Source organism: Eurosta solidaginis, chromosome 4 (genome assembly GCF_040869045.1).
Source record: "Eurosta solidaginis isolate ZX-2024a chromosome 4, ASM4086904v1, whole genome shotgun sequence".
Lineage (NCBI taxonomy): Eukaryota > Metazoa > Arthropoda > Insecta > Diptera > Tephritidae > Eurosta > Eurosta solidaginis.
In genome coordinates, this window is record NC_090322.1 from 61,282,873 (window position 1) to 61,300,894 (window position 18,022).

At 38.4% G+C, this 18,022-nt stretch overlaps 2 protein-coding genes across 6 annotated transcripts in view; one reads left to right on the top strand and one right to left on the bottom strand.

The window, feature by feature from the left end:
- LOC137249873 (uncharacterized) overlaps positions 1 to 18,022 on the top strand; it is a 94,058-nt gene that overhangs the window by 56,684 nt on the left and 19,352 nt on the right. The gene's annotated exons all lie outside the window — the stretch shown is intronic.
- The window catches only part of LOC137249875 (uncharacterized), a 369,478-nt gene continuing 361,588 nt past the window's right edge, over positions 10,133 to 18,022 (bottom strand). For 4 of the 5 annotated variants that reach the window (XM_067781870.1, XM_067781869.1, XM_067781868.1 and 1 more), the window contains 4 exons: positions 10,871 to 10,938; positions 10,575 to 10,797; positions 10,356 to 10,509; positions 10,142 to 10,299 (listed from right to left, as the gene is read on the bottom strand). In XM_067781870.1, the coding sequence (XP_067637971.1) occupies positions 10,181 to 10,299; positions 10,356 to 10,509; positions 10,575 to 10,619 (318 nt within the window). In that variant the 5' untranslated portion in view covers positions 10,620 to 10,797; positions 10,871 to 10,938 and the 3' untranslated portion in view covers positions 10,142 to 10,180. Of the gene's footprint in view, positions 10,300 to 10,355; positions 10,510 to 10,574; positions 10,798 to 10,870; positions 10,939 to 18,022 lie in introns of all 5 variants that reach the window. The other variant, XR_010952582.1, reaches the window with a different exon arrangement.

The following is an 18,022-nucleotide window of genomic DNA, read 5'->3' on the forward strand; positions in this document are numbered from 1 at the left end:
GACTTCGTTTATTTGGGAACCAGCATCAACATTAGCAACAACATCAGCACTGAAATCCAGCGAAGAATCAATCTTGCCAATAAATGCTACTTTGGACTAGGTAGGCAATTGAAAAGTAAAGTCCTCTCTCGGCGAACAAAAATCATACTCTACAAGTCACTTATCGTACCCGTCCTGCTATATGGGGCAGAAGCATGGACCATGACAACAGCAGATGAAGCGGCTTTGGGAGTGTTCGAGAGAAAAGTTCTTCGAAAGATTTATGGACCTCTACGCGTTGGCGATGGCGAGTACCGAAGAAGATTTAATGATGAGCTGTACGAGCTATACGCAGACATCAACATAGTCCAGCGAATTAAAACGCAGCGGCTGCGCTGGCTAGGCCATGTTATGCGAATGAAAGATGATGCTCCGGCCAAGAAAGTGTTTCTATCGGAACCCGCCTATGGAAGCAGAGGTAGAGGGCGGCCCCCACTCCGTTGGAAGGACCAGGTGGAAAACGATTTAAACTCCCTTGGTGTGACCAATTGGCGCCGGTTGGCGGAGCGAAGGAGCGACTGGCGCGCCTTGTTGGACGGCCATAACCGTTTAGACGGTTAAGCGCCAATTAAGTAAGTAAGTAATCAAATCATTTATACACATATATAAGGCAGCCGAGAGATGTCACACACAGATGCATTTACTTATACGCCTATGTGTGCGCGAGAGACTGTAAACTACAAACATTCACATCAATAATTCAATCATTATGTATCTACATAAACGAATAAATAATTGCGTCTACACATATGTACCATGTACGTATACGAGCAGCGGAGAGTCAATGCACAAACACATGCATATATCTGAGATACTCCTATAAGTATGCAATGAGAAAAACTATAAAATTGTGCAATTGTAGTTACAGCTGAGATGTTTGAGAGCTAATGGACTAGTAGATTCTGGAAGCGCCTAGAAGATGCGAATGTTAAAATCAAAGAGTATGAAAGGCGACAGATGTAGAGGCGCTGGAATTCAGTTTGATTTGAGAGTTCAAGCAGTTTCGATTAAGCGCTATCTAGCGAGCTATAGCAGTATTATTTTGAATAGTAGAGTTTCATTTAAGATATCAGTTTGGTTATTAAGCTATTCGTTGCACAGTTTGAGTGTTATTGTGAAGTATTTTAATAAAGGCCATTTTTCCATTATTCAATATTGGAGTTATTTATTCAACAGCTTAGCGATACGAACCTAGCAAAAGGGCAAATAAGAGGATTTGCAAGTAAAATCGTTACAATTGGTGTCAGAAGAGGAATTGTTGAATAAATTCCAGAGGACTACAAGGACATGGCAAAGTTCAGTGAATTGAAGATCCAGCAACTGAAGAAGGAGTTGGAGAGCCGTGGATTGAATACAACCGGCAATAAGATCGAACTTCAAGCACGGCTACGAGAGGTAATGGAGTTGGAAGGAATTGATGTGGAAGAGTATGCCTTTTATCCCGATGTGGAAGAGCCAGCGACTAAATTGGAAGAGAAGATAGAGACTCCGAAACCATTGGCGAGTGTAGACACTAACGCGATACTAGCAGTGCTGAAGCAAATGTCGTCACAAATATCAACCGATATGTCAACACAGCTCGAAGCGCAGGAGACACGTATAACATCCAAGATGGAAGAACAGAAGACACGTATTGCAGAAATGTCGTCAGAAATAACATCGAAGATTGAAGCACAAGAAACGCGCATTTCAGAAATGTCGACACAGATTACATCTAAGATGGAAGCACAAGAGGAGCGCCTATCATTGCAGGTGGCACAAATGTCTTCGCAGTTAGAAGCACAGAATACAAAAATTGTACAGCTCGAGGACAAAATGGATGCCGAGATAGAAGCTTTGAGAGGTCGTATACAGGAGTTGCAAATAAATCGCCCAACTGTTTCAGCAAGCAATCCGAAGGTAAAGACACCATCCTTTGACGGTTCTGTTCCTTTCCAGGTCTTTCAGCTACAGTTTGAGAAGACCGCAGCAGTGAACAACTGGAATGTGGAAGATAAAGTTGCCGCTCTCTTCGTAGCATTGAAAGGACCAGCTGCCGAAATCTTACAGACTATTCCAGAGTACGAACGGAACAGTTATGACGCATTGATGGCTGCTGTAAAACGGCGATACGGAAGCGAACACAGGAAACAGATATTTCAAATAGAATTGCAAAACCGTTACCAAAAAGCTAATGAGACTTTACAAGAGTTTGCTTCGGATGTTGAAAGGTTGGCTCATTTGGCAAATGCGGACGCACCCGTGGAATACACTGAAAGGGTAAAAATCCAGAGCTTCATAAATGGCATACGAGATGTGGAAACGAAGCGGGCTACATATGCGAATCCAAAACTAACATTTGCTGAAACGGTATCCCACGCACTGACTCAGGAAACAGCGTCACTTTTAAGTAAGCCCGTATACAAAGCTCATCGCGTGGAAGTGGAAAGGCCAGACTGGGTAGACACAATTTTGGAAGCATTAAAAGGAACGCAGCAGAAAAACGATGGTGCCGTCAAATGCTTTAAGTGTGGGAAGCCAGGGCATATTGCGCGTTATTGCAACAGCAACCCTAACAGTTCCAATAATGTGGGTGGTCGTAAACGCAGAGCAGAAGGAGATGAGCAAATCTCCAAGACCACTCAATCGTTAAACTAAATCGAGTCAGCCGCAAGGGGCGGCAGCTGGCTCCCGCAATTGAATGCCCCATAATCTCTATCTCGCAAATTGGAAGAAGGTCAAGCAATCTTACTGTCGGAGGACATGTGGATGGAAAGGAACGGTTGCTGACTGTAGATACGGGTGCATCCCATTCCATCATTCGATCAGATTTAGTCAACAAAAAGATAAGACCATTGCTTGGAGCAAGATTACGTACAGCCACGGGAGAGGACACCCAGGTAATTGGAGAAGTAGAATGTGAAGTAGCAATTGGGAACGTTACGGTATTACACGATTTTATAGTGGCAGGTATTGTTGATGAAATCATAATTGGAGTGGACTTCTTAATCAACCAAGGCATCAAAATCGATATGCAAAGCAAGACGATGCGATATAAGAACATGGATGTACCACTTAATTTCGGCTACGAAAGAGGCTATAGCAGTAAACGAGTGCTGATGGAAGATAGTTAGCAAATACCACCAAAATCAGAATCAGTCATCTGGACAAAGGTTAATGGAGATTGTAGGACAAACAAATTGTGGGTTGTCGAAGAGCAAATAAATCACCACTGAATATACTTGTAGGAAAAACCCTGGCTATGACAAAACAAGATGGACGTATTCCGGTAAGAGTACTCAATGAGTTCAAGTCACCACTCAAACTGACCAAAGGAGCTATTTTGGGAAGATGCCAAGAGGCTGAAGTAGTTATTAACTGTGAACAGCTCCAGGAACACGTTTCATCTAGTAATACTGATCTTTCAAATGACATCACGGCATGGATGCAGGGGCTAGAGGAAGCCTATCATAGTAAGGCAAAACAACTGCTCCTAAAGTACGCGAACATATTTGACCAGGATGGTTCCAAGCCAGGCCGCACCAAGGTTGTGAAACATCAAATTGACACTGGAGATGAGAGGCCGATCCGTCAAGCTCCACGTAGTGTTCCACTGGCGAAGCGGGAAGTTGTGAGTCAAATCATACAAGAAATGAGAGACAGCGGCGTCATCGAACCATCAGCTAGTCCATGGAGCTCATTGGTAGTACTTGTAAAGAAGAAGGATGGAAAAATGAGGTTTTGCGTGGACTACCGGAAGTTGAATGACGTAACGAAAAAGGATAGCTACCCATTGCCAAGAATTGACGACACTCTGGACTCGCTATCTGGTACGAAATGGTTTTCCACGCTGGACTTGAAAAGCGGCTACTGGCAAGTGGAGGTGAAGGAGGAAGATAAAGAGAAAACAGCCTTCAGTGTCGGTGATGGTCTTTGGCAATTTACAGTGATACCTTTTGGACTTTGTAATGCACCAGCTACTTTTGAGAGACTTATGGACCAGGTACTGAAAGGACTACATTGGAAAACATGCTTGGTGTACCTGGACGACATCATCGTACTTGGTAAGAACTTTGATGAATATCTTAAGAACTTGGAGGAAGTTTTCCAGAGAATAGCTGGCGCCGGTCTGAAGTTAAGTCCCAAAAAGTGTGCGCTGTTTAAAAAGGAAGTCAATTATTTGGGTCACAAGGTAACGACAGAGGGCATCTGCACTGCGAACGAAAAAATAGAGGCTGTAAAGGATTGGCCAAGACCACAGAACCTACATGAATTGAGAAGTTTCCTTGGGCTGTGCACATATTACCGCCGATTTGTACCAAATTTTTCCAGCGTAGCCCATAGCCTCCATGAGCTTACAAGAAAAAATAAAGCTTTTGAATGGAAGAAGGAGCAAGAAGTGGCTTTCCAAACATTGAAGGCGCGTTTGTGCACTGCCCCAATGTTAGCATATCCGATTCCAGGAGCAACATTTATTCTAGATACAGATGCGAGTGGATATGCTATAGGAGGCCTTTTATCACAACTGGTCGATGGACAGGAGAAGGTAGTTGTAGGGTTCTTATTTTTATTTAACTTTGTGTTTAAGTTACTTTGAAATTTGTATTTTAATATGTTCCATCAATATTTTAATTTTCAATTTTGATATTTTAATTTTAAAAAGTTTTCAGTTGAATTCAATTTTTACCTTCAAGAAGTTATACTCTTTATATGTGAATATTCTTAATAAAAATATAAATAATAAAAAAGGATACTACATTGGCGATCAGCCAGTCTGTGAAACAAAAACATTGCAGTGCAGTTAAATTTTTGCATTTTAACAAATCACAATAAGATACAAAAAAATACGTGAAAAGAACGAACAATACCAATACCAGTGCGATATTTGTAAAAAAAAATTTTAAAACAAAGTCGGTTTTAAATAGACATAAACTATATAATAGCGGAGAAAAGGCCAATAAATGTGATCTTTGTGATAAGCGATTTATATATGCTGCGTACTTAAACCAGCATATGCGTACTCATACCGGTGAAAAACAATATAAATGCAGATATTACAAAAAAGTGCACTGAATCCGCATTTACGTCTACATCTGGGTGATAATATACACAGATGTAAGTTTTGTCCCTTAGCCTTTCGTTTGGCTTCGTAGCTACGGTTACACTCAACTACACATAAAGATGAAGATCCAGAGACGCGTGAACAAAATATGGCAGCTTTAAGGGAAGAAGAGGTTAAATTGAAAGTATATAAAACAAAAATATGATTTATAAATCTTGAATACTATATGAAGTAAATAAAGAGATTGTTTAGCTGAAGTGATAAGATATTGAGGAATTAAAGCCAGAAGATAAGGAGTTGGAAGATTTATTTGACAGTTACTTTGATCCAATAAGCTAAATGTAAAATCAACAAATTCCACTGTGAAATTATCAACAGCCAACACAATTTAAAAGTACTCAAGTGGCTTCAAAACATTATCATCAAACCAATTTCAAACAATTGCTACCGTACATCATCATCATTCATAGGCAAAACCTTCAAACGTTTAAAAAACAACCAAAGGAATTATTATCCTCGAATAACTTAAAGGAGAAGCAGTAGCAACGGGAACAACTGTAAACACAACACCATCAAAAGCCATTGCATAAGTATCAGTTACGGCAACAAACTAAATATTCGCAAGTATTTGAATAAAAATATCATCTTTTATGTATGTATACTAAAATATAGATATATTATTATTATTATTATTGTAAACTCTCTTTTCATAGAATTACTAGTTAATTTTACTGTTTTGCTAGTGAACTCTCTTCATTTAATTCAATAATGTTTCGTTCACCACAACATAATACACAAACATCTACACTTTCTAATAAACTAAATGATTCATTTATAAATACACCAAATGACACTCCTCAACAACAAATTACAAATCCATATACAAATGTTACTCAAAATGAAATTTTGGCAGTTTCAGTAAAACTACCACAATTTTGGACTAATTGTCCGGAAGCATGGTTTATTCATGCCGAAACACAATTTAGTACTAAAAACATTACACAAGAAGACACTAAATACGAACACATCATTACAGCACTTCCGCAGGAAGTGATAATAACTATTTTGGATTTTATCCAAAATCCCCCCATTAATAACAAATTTACTGAACTTAAAAAAGTGTTGATAGAAAGACACTCACTTAGCGAAAATTCGAAACTTGATAAAATTTTAAACGATTCTGAGATGGGTGATCGTAAGCCATCAGAATTTTATCGTTCATTAATTATATTAGCCGGATCAAATTTTAGTGAAAATATTTTAAAGAAAATTTGGATGCGTAAACTTCCTAAAAATTTGAGTATGATTTTGGCTAGTTCGAGTTCTAATAATATTACCGAATTAACAAAATTAGCAGATAATATTTGGGAAGTGATAAACAAAAATGAAGTATTTTCGGTTAATAATTTTTCGGATACAAAAGCACAAAATTCTGTTGTTGAAAACTTGGTTAAAACCACTTCTTTAATGTGTGAAAATTTTCAGAAACTTTCTCTGGAGTTAGCTGAAATTAAAACAGAAATGTATCGGAATCAATCTAGGTCGCGTTCCAATTCTAGGAACTATTTTAGAAATTCTTTTAGGCGTCGTTCTAGCTCGCTTAATAATCCAAATTGGTCGTGTAGATTTCACTACAAATTTGGAAATTATGCTAGAAGTTGTGAACAACCTTGTTCTTATAACAAAAAAAAAGATTCAGCAAACAAAATTCTTCCGATGTTGCAGCGACGAACAATGGAAATTTAGAATTTTCGACGCGTCGCTTATTTATTTTTGACAGAGAAAACAAACAAAATTTTTTAATTGATAGTGGAGCAGAAATTTCATTTACAACTTCATTGATGAATCTTTGAAAAGTTTGTGCTGAGTTCCTCAAACCAAAAGGCATTCGAATGAACTCAAACATGCCAAAAGGAGTAGTAATCGCCGTTTTATAAATATCTTCTTCTGCCATTGGAATTTGATGATACGCTCTAACATGATCTAATTTTGAAAATATCTTTTTATTTCTTAGATTAATATTAAAATCCTGAATATGTGGTAAAGGATAGCGGTCAGGAACAGTAACAGTATTAAGTCGTCTAAAATCACCACAGGGACGCCAATCATTACTTTCCTTTTTTGGTACTAAATGAAGTGGTGAAGCTACAGAAGAATTTGATGATCTACAAATTCCAGTTTTTACAAGAAAATCAAATTCAGCTTTAGCTACTTTAAATTTGATTGGGTCTAGACGTCTGGGCTTTGAGAAAGGAAGATTGCCTTCTGTAACAAGTCTATGAACTGTGGTGTGTTTGACTGGTTTTGAATAGTTTGGCTCTTCTATAAGAGAAGGAAATTCTTTCAACAATTTTGTGTATTGATTTTCTACTGAAAATATTTTTGGAAGAGAGATGTTACAATAGTACGAAATTGTGTTAACTGATAAATTTGTTTTTGTTCGTTTAATTAATAAGCGTTCTTTACAACAACCGTATGAAGGTCCATACAAGATACTTGAAAAAAACAAGAAGTATTTTAAAATAGAAATTGATAATGAGATCAAAACTATCCCGATTGACAGGCTAAAACCAGCGATTATTGAAACGTTACCTAACAACTCTAACACTCATCACAATAACATTAAAACAAAGAAGAAAGTCACATTTAATTTATTTAATGTTAATTCTCTGGAAGGGGGAGTAATGTAGGGTTCTTATTTTTATTTAACTTTGTGTTTAAGTTACTTTGAAATTTGTATTTTAATATGTTCCATCAATATTTTAATTTTCAATTTTGATATTTTAATTTTCAAAAATTTTCAGTTGAATTCAATTTTTACCTTCAAGAAGTTATACTCTTTATATGTGAATATTCTTAATAAAAATATAAATAATAAAAAAGGATACTACAGTAGTTGCATATTACAGCCGTTCGATTGGAAAACCAGAGAGGAACTACTGTGTTACGCGGAGAGAGCTGTTGGCATTGGTAGAGTGCATTAAACATTTTCACAAATACCTCTACGGCCAGCGATTCCGTGTCAGAACAGATCACGCAGCGTTGAAATGGCTTCTGCAGTTCCGTAATCCGGAAGGACAATTGGCACGGTGGATCGAGCGACTACAAAGCTATGACTTTTCCATTGAGCATCGAAAAGGTAGTACCCATGGAAATGCCGATACAATGTCACAAAGGCCATGTAGTTTGGAGTGCAAGCACTGTTCAAAGGCCGAGGCTAAAGAAGACATTATAGATGTCCGGCTAATGACTATAACGTGTACGGATGAATGGGACAAGGAACAACTAAGAAAGTGTCAGCTAGAAGATACAGATCTGTCACATGTTATGCAAGGGCTCGAACGAAACGAAAGACCAAGCAGAGAGGAGATGTCAGCAGAGAGTCCCATTGCGAAGTCATATTGGGCACAGTGGAACAGTTTAGAATTGATATCCGGTTGCTTGCATCGGGTATGGGAGAGTGAGGATGGTCAATGCAAGAAGAACCTGATAGTTGTTCCCAGAAAGAGGATTCCTGACGTGCTCAGCGAGCTGCACAATGGTCCAAGTGGAGGTCATCTTGGAATGGCCAGATGAAGCAGTATATTTCAGGTGCACCATTTGAAAGGATCGCCATGGATGTCGCAGGTCCATTTCCTACTAGCAACCGCGGAAACAAATACGTACTGGTGGTTATGGATTATTTCAGTAAATGGCCAGAGGTATACCCAGACCCAAACCAAGAAGCAGAAACAGTAGCAGAAGTGGTTAAAAACGAATGGGTTGCAAGGTATGGTGTACCAATGGAGTTACATTCTGACCAAGGCAGGAATTTTGAATCAGCTGTGTTCCAAGAAATGTGCAAGAAGTTGGGCATTCGAAAAACACGGACAACTGCATTGCATCCTCAGTCCGATAGTACGGTGGAACGTTTCAATAGAACATCGGAAGAGCATTTAAGGAAAGTAGTAGACAAGTACCATAAGGACTGGGATACACACATATCATTATTCTTGATGGCCTACCGATCGGCAGTACATGACACAACGGGCCAAACTCCCGCAAAGGTAATTTCTGGCAATGACCTTCGACTGCCAGCTGATTTGAAGTATGGGATAGATGCCGCTGCGGAGAGGAATGTCAAGAAATCCACTGGTGTCTTGGAAGAAGAGCTGAGAGAGATACACGATCTGGTAAGGCAACGAGCAAAGATTATGAGTGACAAGATGAAAGCGAGGTACGATAAAGCACTTAATTCGGAAGGGTTTCAGGAAGGAGATTTGGTGCTATACAACCCACAACGAAAAAAGGGTTTGTCCCCGAAATTGCAGTGTAACTGGGAAGGCCCATACAAAGTTGTAAAACGGATCAACGATGTAGTGTACCGCATACAAACCACTACCAAACCACGAACCAAAATGAAAGTGGTTCATTTGGAGAGATTAGCAGCGTTTAGATCGAGAGATTTGTCTGATCGGGACGATCAGACTTGGGTGGAGGGCAGTGTCACGGATATTAGCATCACTAAGCTATACCATCACTAAGGCGATGCTAAGGCCATGCTAAGCGATATTTACGTCAATAATCAAATCATGTATACACATATATAAGGCAGCCGAGAGATGTCACACACAGATGCATTTACTTATACGCCTATGTGTGCGCGAGAGACTGTAAACTACAAACATTCACACCAATAATTCAATCATTATGTATCTACATAAACCCAGTAGAAAAGGGGATCATACTATGAGCGATTATGGATCGCTAAATAGGGAGCGTGGGAGTGCTCCCGCACTGTCCAAGACGTCAAACAAAACACGCTCCCTTTTAACATTGCATGTCCTAGGAGGGCGAGCGCTCTGTAAACGGTTGAGAAACGTGGAACTAGAGCGATCTCTAAATGATCCATATATACAAAAAAGGAGTGCACTCCAAATGATAATAAGAAAACAAAATCAGAGCGCTCTCCAAATGATCAAAAACAATAAAAAAGGAGTGCTCCCCATAGCATCAAAATGTACAAAACTAGAGCGAGACAAAAAAATAGTTCCCTAAAAATAATAAAAAAAGGAAATTGAGTCTTTTTTTATTTACTTTAAGTTTTCAATTAGTAAATATTTAATTTGCAGCTTTCAATTTATAAGTTTTCCGGTAAAATTTCAGTTTTGCTTCTCTAAAGGCATCCTTAACTTTATCCTCAAACTCCGAATAGTTTTGATACTTGTCTTTGACGGCTTCTGCAATGCAAAATAAAAGTCATAAGAAGAAATTCAAATATACTCAAAAAACTTACCAAATAAATGATACCTAAATATCTTGTAGTCCCTAACTGCGATTTTACTTTGGCCCCCCGTCCAATTCACGCTTAAAATAAAGCGTTCGTCGAAAATTTCGCACAAGATTTCTTTCAAATTTCGGTTTGCAAATTTTGATTTAAAAAATTTTATCTGCAATAAATAAAAAAATATGCATTAAAATGGACATTGAACATAATGATCAAAATAATTCTTACCACAGCTTCTTCCTCAGTTTTGGCAATATTATTCGCCTGTTGCATTTCCGCCACTGAATTTATTGGCAAAACATCAAGATAAAACCTCGGGGGCTCAACTTTTTTAAAATTTCCTCCAATATAACATTATTTTTGCATAGAAGTGCAGTATTTTTTTTTATTTCGGACTCCATGCCATCTAGACGATTTTCAATCCGTGAAATGCGGTCAATGCTATCGGAACCTACAAAAAACAAATAATAAGGGTAAAAACATTATATAATTGTAAAAGACATTGTAGGAATGCGTATATTCACCATCGATGGCATATGGGGCGTTAACATCAAAGACGCGTCTGGACATTGTGAAGGCAAAGCTGCTACTGCTATAAGAAAAAAAAAAATGATAATCGAAAGTGGTAAAAACATGGATGGAAACGATATCTAACATTGGTGAAGAATTGGAATAAAAACCTTAAAACAACCTTCTGGTATAGCAAAAAGCTTACAAGCAATATCGTTTATTTCTAAAATTGCCTCCTCATCAGATAGCTTACTGCCTTTTGAAATTCCCAAAGCGATTTCTGAATCTACAGGATATTTAAAATATGGTGTTATGTCTGTGAAAATGTGTCCAACAACGTACTCAAGCTTGTTTTTAATTATAAAACTAGATATTTGCATGGGCTTTTTATCCTTAGTGAGACAAAAATTGTTAGGACTTTTCCCGGACAAGAAAAATTCACCATATTGGCGTTTCAAACAAACCTTTTTCAAAGAATTCAATTTTGTATTTCTAGCGCAAATAATACTTCTTTCTGTCAACCGGTTATTCAGTTTTCTAAGATTTGTGACGGTTTCTTGCAATCTTTTTTCAAAACTTGTAAACAATTTTCAAACTTATACGACGAGAATGAATCAACATTTCCAATTTGTTCAACGCATTTCGATAGGTGTAGCAAGTTATGGACATTATAACTTACCCTATCGCCGCCATATAACTTTCCGAAATCTACTACGTACGCTTCAAACAATTGCTGAACACAATTCAAGTTATCTTTGCAACTAGATGGACATGAAACGAAACGATAAGCGGAGACTAAAAGTAAAAAGTGTTCATATAGAACCGGATCAATCAGCCCTTTGAAAATTACAATACCTGTATACAAAGCCAGCTGCCGAAACTCAATGGCTTTCCAGAGGGGAACCTCCTCAAAAACCCTACCCCTGCGAGCGACCTCTTTCGGCATGAACTTATTTATTGCTAAAGTTCTTCTATTAAGTTTATCTTTTCGGGACAATGTAAGTTTAGTTTTGGTATGGATATTTTTCATAATCAAAAGCACACTTTTCTTTACAAACCCAAATCTAAGAGATGCATAACATCTAAAGGAAATTGAGTCACCATTTTTACGCCACATTTTTCGAGAGGATGCACATCAGTTTGAAAGTTTTTGAGATGGTATGGTTTATTTTTGCGATCTAAAAAGTCTTCATCTGTTCTGATGGGAAATAATTTGGTGCTATAAGTAAGCCTTTGGTTTATCTTAAAAGCTTTTTGTTCACATTTGGAGCAACCATCACAAGAGGTATGACCAACAGTACCCGTTAAAAATGACCTTGCGGGAGTATCACACACGAAAAGTCTAATTTCTGGTTTAAAGAGCTTGTCTCCTATTAAATAACCTTCTTTTTTAAGCTCGATGAATTCCTCCATGTATTTCTCCAGAAAAACCGATACACTAGGTGGCTTTGAAGGACCAATCAAAAAGGGTGAAGACATTTTATCGTTAGATAAACAACCCAAAATTGGCCACAGAGTTTTAGAGGAACTCTTAAAAAGAGGTAAACCATCCGTAAACAAATCAATTAAAATTTCTTTTTCACAAACACTTCGGTTAAGCCTACTTAGAGATTTTGCTAAGCCGACATGAAGATATTCTCCTGGCGACATGGCACAAATTTCCACTTCGGAGGGCTGAAATGGTTTTACCAAGGTTGCTTTGCATGAAGGCATATCGGAATTTCTTTTTTTTAAATCTTCAACAAATCATCTGTAGCTGATCTAGATAAACGATGTTTAATCGCCCAAACAGCTAAATCAGAATGTAAACCAGGTTCTATGTCTTTAAAACCCGATTCAGATTCATTATAGGCACAATCTTCACCACTATCACTTCTTTCACACAGATAATTATTTTGTTCGCAATATATTTCATTTATTTCAAATTCTATATTATTTCCACTACTGTTAGTATCAGGTTTTGTTTTTTAGCAGTTTCTTCACTTAAGTTTTCTAGTTTTCTTTTAACTAAGCGTCTTATATGTCTCTTACAAACAAATTTTGTGGTCATTGTAATTTCTTATTTTTATATTTCACTCGTTTACCTTTTTAGAAACGTTTAAATTAGACCACGTAACACTTTCACTGACTATTTAAGAATGACAAATTCTTTTATTTTGAGAAAACAACAGTTATTTTAAATACAGTTATTTTTGATGGATGTATTATGTTTGACGCAAATATCCCACTTTGCTCCAAAAAAACAGAAAGGGAACACATATAACGGTTAAAAAACAATGATCGCATTCTGCTCCCAGAAAAATGATAGGAGATCACACGCTAATGTGCTGCTCTATAGCTGATCCCCTGTTGCTTAGAAAGATCGCTCTTTTCCTGTTAATCAAGGGAGCGCTCGAGATATTTTCTACTGGGAACGAATAAATAATTGCGTCTACACATATGTACCATGTACGTATACGAGCAGCGGAGAGTCAATGCACAAACACATGCATATATCTGAGATACTCCTATAAGTATGCAATGAGAAAAACTATAAAATTGTGCAATTGTAGTTACAGCTGAGATGTTTGAGAGCTAATGGACTAGTAGGTTCTGGAAGCGCCTAGAAGATGCGAATGTTAAAATCAAAGAGTATAAAAGGCGACATATGTAGAGGCGCTGGAATTCAGTTTGATTTGAGCTGTCAAGCAGTTTTGATTAAGCGCTATCTAGCGAGCTATAGCAGTATTATTTTGAATAGTAGAGTTTCATTTAAGCTATCAGTTTGGTTATTAAGCTATTCGTTGCACAGTTTGAGTGTTATTGTGAAGTATTTTAATAAAGGCCATTTTTCCATTATTCAATATTGGAGTTATTTATTCAACAGCTTAGCGATACGAACCTAGCAAAAGGGCAAATAAGAGGATTTGCAAGTAAAATCGTTACAATATATAAGAGCGTAGCGAGTGATAGATACCACCACTAAGTATAGTTAAAACCTTTTGCAGGTCCAAAACTTTCTCACCAAAACATTGAAACCGGATATCTTTGTAAATAGGACATATCCCAATAAAATTAAAAGTGCATTCAGCAGTACGTAAGTTGCAAACCGAGCAGTTTACAGAAGTGAAATTTTTAAAAGCTCTTGCATTGAGGTTTGGCAAGCCAGCCCTAGCGCGAAAGATCGGACTTATGGAGTAGGCCGAAAACTCATCGGAGAAGTAAGTAGCGTCCATAGGAATCTAGTACGGGTAAAGGTCGTGTGACATAGATTGCAGTGCACTCTCGGTGTAGCTAGCAAACTCTTTTTGCAGCAATATCGCTAGTACTACAGGAATTCGCACGTTTAGCGCTGCAGACGAGAAATCACGCTGAGGGTCCATATCAACACTTACATAAACATTTTCCCAGTTTTTCACCCAGTACGAGCCTTGACGCACTGTTTCCTCAGCTACAATGCGGGGCAGTCTATTTGGTGATAAACTAAAACAGCGTGCGATATAATACATGTGCGTGCTTAAAGTATGGTAGAACAACGAACATAAACCTGATTCGAGGTGCAACATATAGTTTGGAGTGTTAGATGGGTGAAATATTAGCTTTTTTATAAAGAACCACAGGAGTTTCTCTACGGACTCAAACTTATCAATACCCCATAGTTGCGCACCATAAAACATGATAGACCTGGACGCCGCTTCGAAAATTTTCATCTTTTGCGAGATGGGAATTCTGGGATTATTTATATATTTGAGCCATGTAGCAACTGTAGCAGTTTTAGCTTGTGGCAGTTTCGCATCTAAGTGCTTTACGAAAGAAAGTTTATAATTTAAAAGCACGCCTAAGTATTTGTACTCATTTACAATCTCAATAGTGTCATTACCATAATTCCAGCAACACCCCGCGGGCATCCTGCCAGCTTCCCTAAAAACTAATATTTTGGATTTAGAGAGATTAACTGTCAACCCCCCTGCTTACTGTAAAGGTAAAGCGCATCTATCATCTTCTGTAAATCTGTCGCAAAGTCTGCCAGAAGCACAACATCGTCAGCGTACAAAAGAACTTTAACTATAGTGTCAGCAACCTTTACACCACAGGGGAAAATATCACTTAAGTCATTAATATATAAAGAGAACAGAGCTGGACTTAGTAACACCCTTGCCGTACACCCTGTTCAACAAAAAATGTTCCGAAAGCACCCCATCCATCCAAACCTGACTAGTTGTATCTTCATAAATTAAGCGAAGTACCTCAATAATGTGACTAGATAGACCGGCCTGGGCAAGCTTGTAGAAAAGGAAATTCCGTGGAACTGTGTCAAAAGCACATGAAAAATCGGCAAAGAAAGCGAAAGTTTTCTTTTTCGCACTAAAGTTCAAGTGTACAATACTGGTCAGGTTGAACATATTATCAATTGTTGAATAGTTTTTGCGGAAGCCCGCCTGAAACTCGGTAATAACATTATTGCAATCGAGCCAAGCGTTAATGCGACTCAGAAGCAAAGCAGCGAAAATCTTATATATGGTGTCAAGCAGTGTAGTTGGAAGGAAGGTCAGGGTCGACTTTTTTGAAGAGGGCGATAACAATTGCGCTGCGGAAACATTGCGGAATCTGTTTCTTAAGAAATATTGCATTGAACAAAGCCAGCAATTCTGTTAAGAGACACTGCGGAGCGTACTTGTATAATTCATAAGAAACTCGATCTTGACCCGGAGCTTTGTTGTCTTTAAGACTTTTCAATACAAGCTGTAACTCGCGGAGCTCAAAAGGAGAATCGAGAAAAGGGTATATCACTGAAGGTAACATCCAATGCATGCAAGGTGCTTCTACTGTACTAGATAACAATAAACTGAAGTGGTTGTAGAAATCTGTCAACGACAGACTACAGGGCGCCCTATGGGGTTGACTTTTCAAAGAGTTAGCAATCTGCCACCAGTCCCTTGTGCTTCTCACAGTACTTAAGAGGTCAATATCCTTTCCTTCATATTCCAGTTTTCTCTCAGGGCAAAGCTTGTAGTAACTTGAACGTAATGCGACATACGATATACGAGCTGCTTCCAAGCCACTCCTCCTCAACTCGTCTAGGTGTTCTAACATTTTTCTACGGGCTTTAAAGCACTGGTTGTCAAACCAACTATTTTCTGGGACGTATTTTGATTTTCCAGGACTGTCCGGGGCAGCAGATTTTATTTTATTTTGTAAGGAAGGCACCATAACATTAATGCTAACATCTGTAATGTCAAAATTGCTGCTGGGCATTGAGCTAATAAGATTGACATACCTTTGCATGTGCTTCGGCTTCCACACTAACTTGGGTGGGAAGGTCCTTGAGGTATTCTTAGCGTTTTTATCTGATACCTCAAAAATTACGCAAAGCGGCATATGATCAGAATATTCTTTTTTGCTAACTGAAAGGCTCTTAACGGCTGGTAGAAGCTCAAAAGAAGATATAATGTGGTCTTTAACAGAGCACCTTATAGCACTGCAAAATGTAAATTCGCAACTCATATCACCGGGTGACCTACCGTTTAGTATAACTCCGCCCACATCCTCGACAAAATTTAGTAGCTTTTTCCCTTTAGCATCTAGCACTACATCCTTAGATTTTCTGCTTACCTGTACACCCGAAATAAGCAGACAGTAAGTTTTTGTCAAACAATTGATGTTCACCTACGCGCGCGTTTAAGTCACCCAAAACACAAAAAGAGACCGGTTGCTTCGAAGCGAAAAAGTTTTCTAAGCGCTTAAAATCATCAGCCCATTTGTTGCAGTTCAGATACTGAGGGATTATCCACGTACACACATGTAGGTTTACCGAAAGTACAACACACTCAGAAAGACTAAGAAATTTTAAATTGTAAACAGCTTCCAAACTCCTCTTAAAACCAAAAAGACACCCCCGCTAGCGCGACCAGCAACATGCGTCTTAACCGCATCTACCCAATGTAGTACATAATTTTTAAAATGGTGAGAAAATTTTGACCTGTCCTCGTTAACAACATGAGTCTCAAATAAGAAAAAGATATCGAATGATTTTATATAATTAAAAAAGTTTTTAAATTTAAGCTTACTACGAAAGTTGGCGATATTGTATGATAATACTTTAATTTATGCTACCGTCTTGGCGGCCACCGTGGTGTGATGGTAGCGTGCTCCGCCTATCACACCGTATGCCCTGGGTTCAACTCCCGGGCAAAGCAACATCAAAATTTTAGAAATAAGATTTTTCAATTAGAAGAAAATTTTTCTAAGCGGGGTCGCCCCTCGGCAGTGTCTGGCAAGCGCTCCGATTGTATTTCTGCCATGAAAAGCTCTCAGTGAAAACTCATCTGCCTTGCAGATGCCGTTCGGAGTCGGCATAAAACATGTAGGTCCCGTCCGGCCAATTTGTAGGGAAAAATCAAGAGGAGCACGACGCAAATTGGAAGAGAAGCTCGGCCTTAAATCTCTTCGGAGGTTATCGCGCCTTACATTTACTTATTTTATTTTATGCTACCGTCTTGGGTTGACTAACAGTATTACCACTCCTCATGTTTGCACCATCAGACCGGGCAACGGTTAGTTTTTTTGCTGTCATCTTACTTAAAATGCCATCATATATATAGTTTCCTCAGGTTTTCTCCATAGTAACTCCGAAGTGAAGCCTCCGCCGGTTCACCGTCACACATTAGGACTTTGTTTACGTTAAACGCTATCCACTTTTTGTTTATGCACATAGCATCATTCCTTACATATATGCTCTGAGAGCGGTCCAGCTTCCAAAGATCTTTTTTTAATTGCAGCAATACTTTCTTGCTCTGTTGTTTTGCAGCATTGAGATCCTTCTCTAAAAATATAGACGACCCCGATAGTTTTTAGCGCTTTTGAGCACATAGGTAGCCATCTCTGCAGAAGCAAACTCAGCAATCACGCCCATTTTTTGATTTTGAATGTACATGCGACGCGCATCTCGGACTTGTACATGTTGCAGATTCAGCCTCTCAATGCATAGCTTTTCTATCGCTTTTTTGGGGAGTCATCCTTTGGAATACCTCTTACTACAACGTTGTTCCTTTTTCTATCATCTATAAGTCGGTTTAGTTCCACCCTATCCAATTCCCGATCGTGCTTAATTTGCGTTTTCTCAGCTTTCAGTGCCTCATTTTCAGCTTTGAGGTGTTCGATTTGAGCCCTCACTGTCTGCTTTAGCT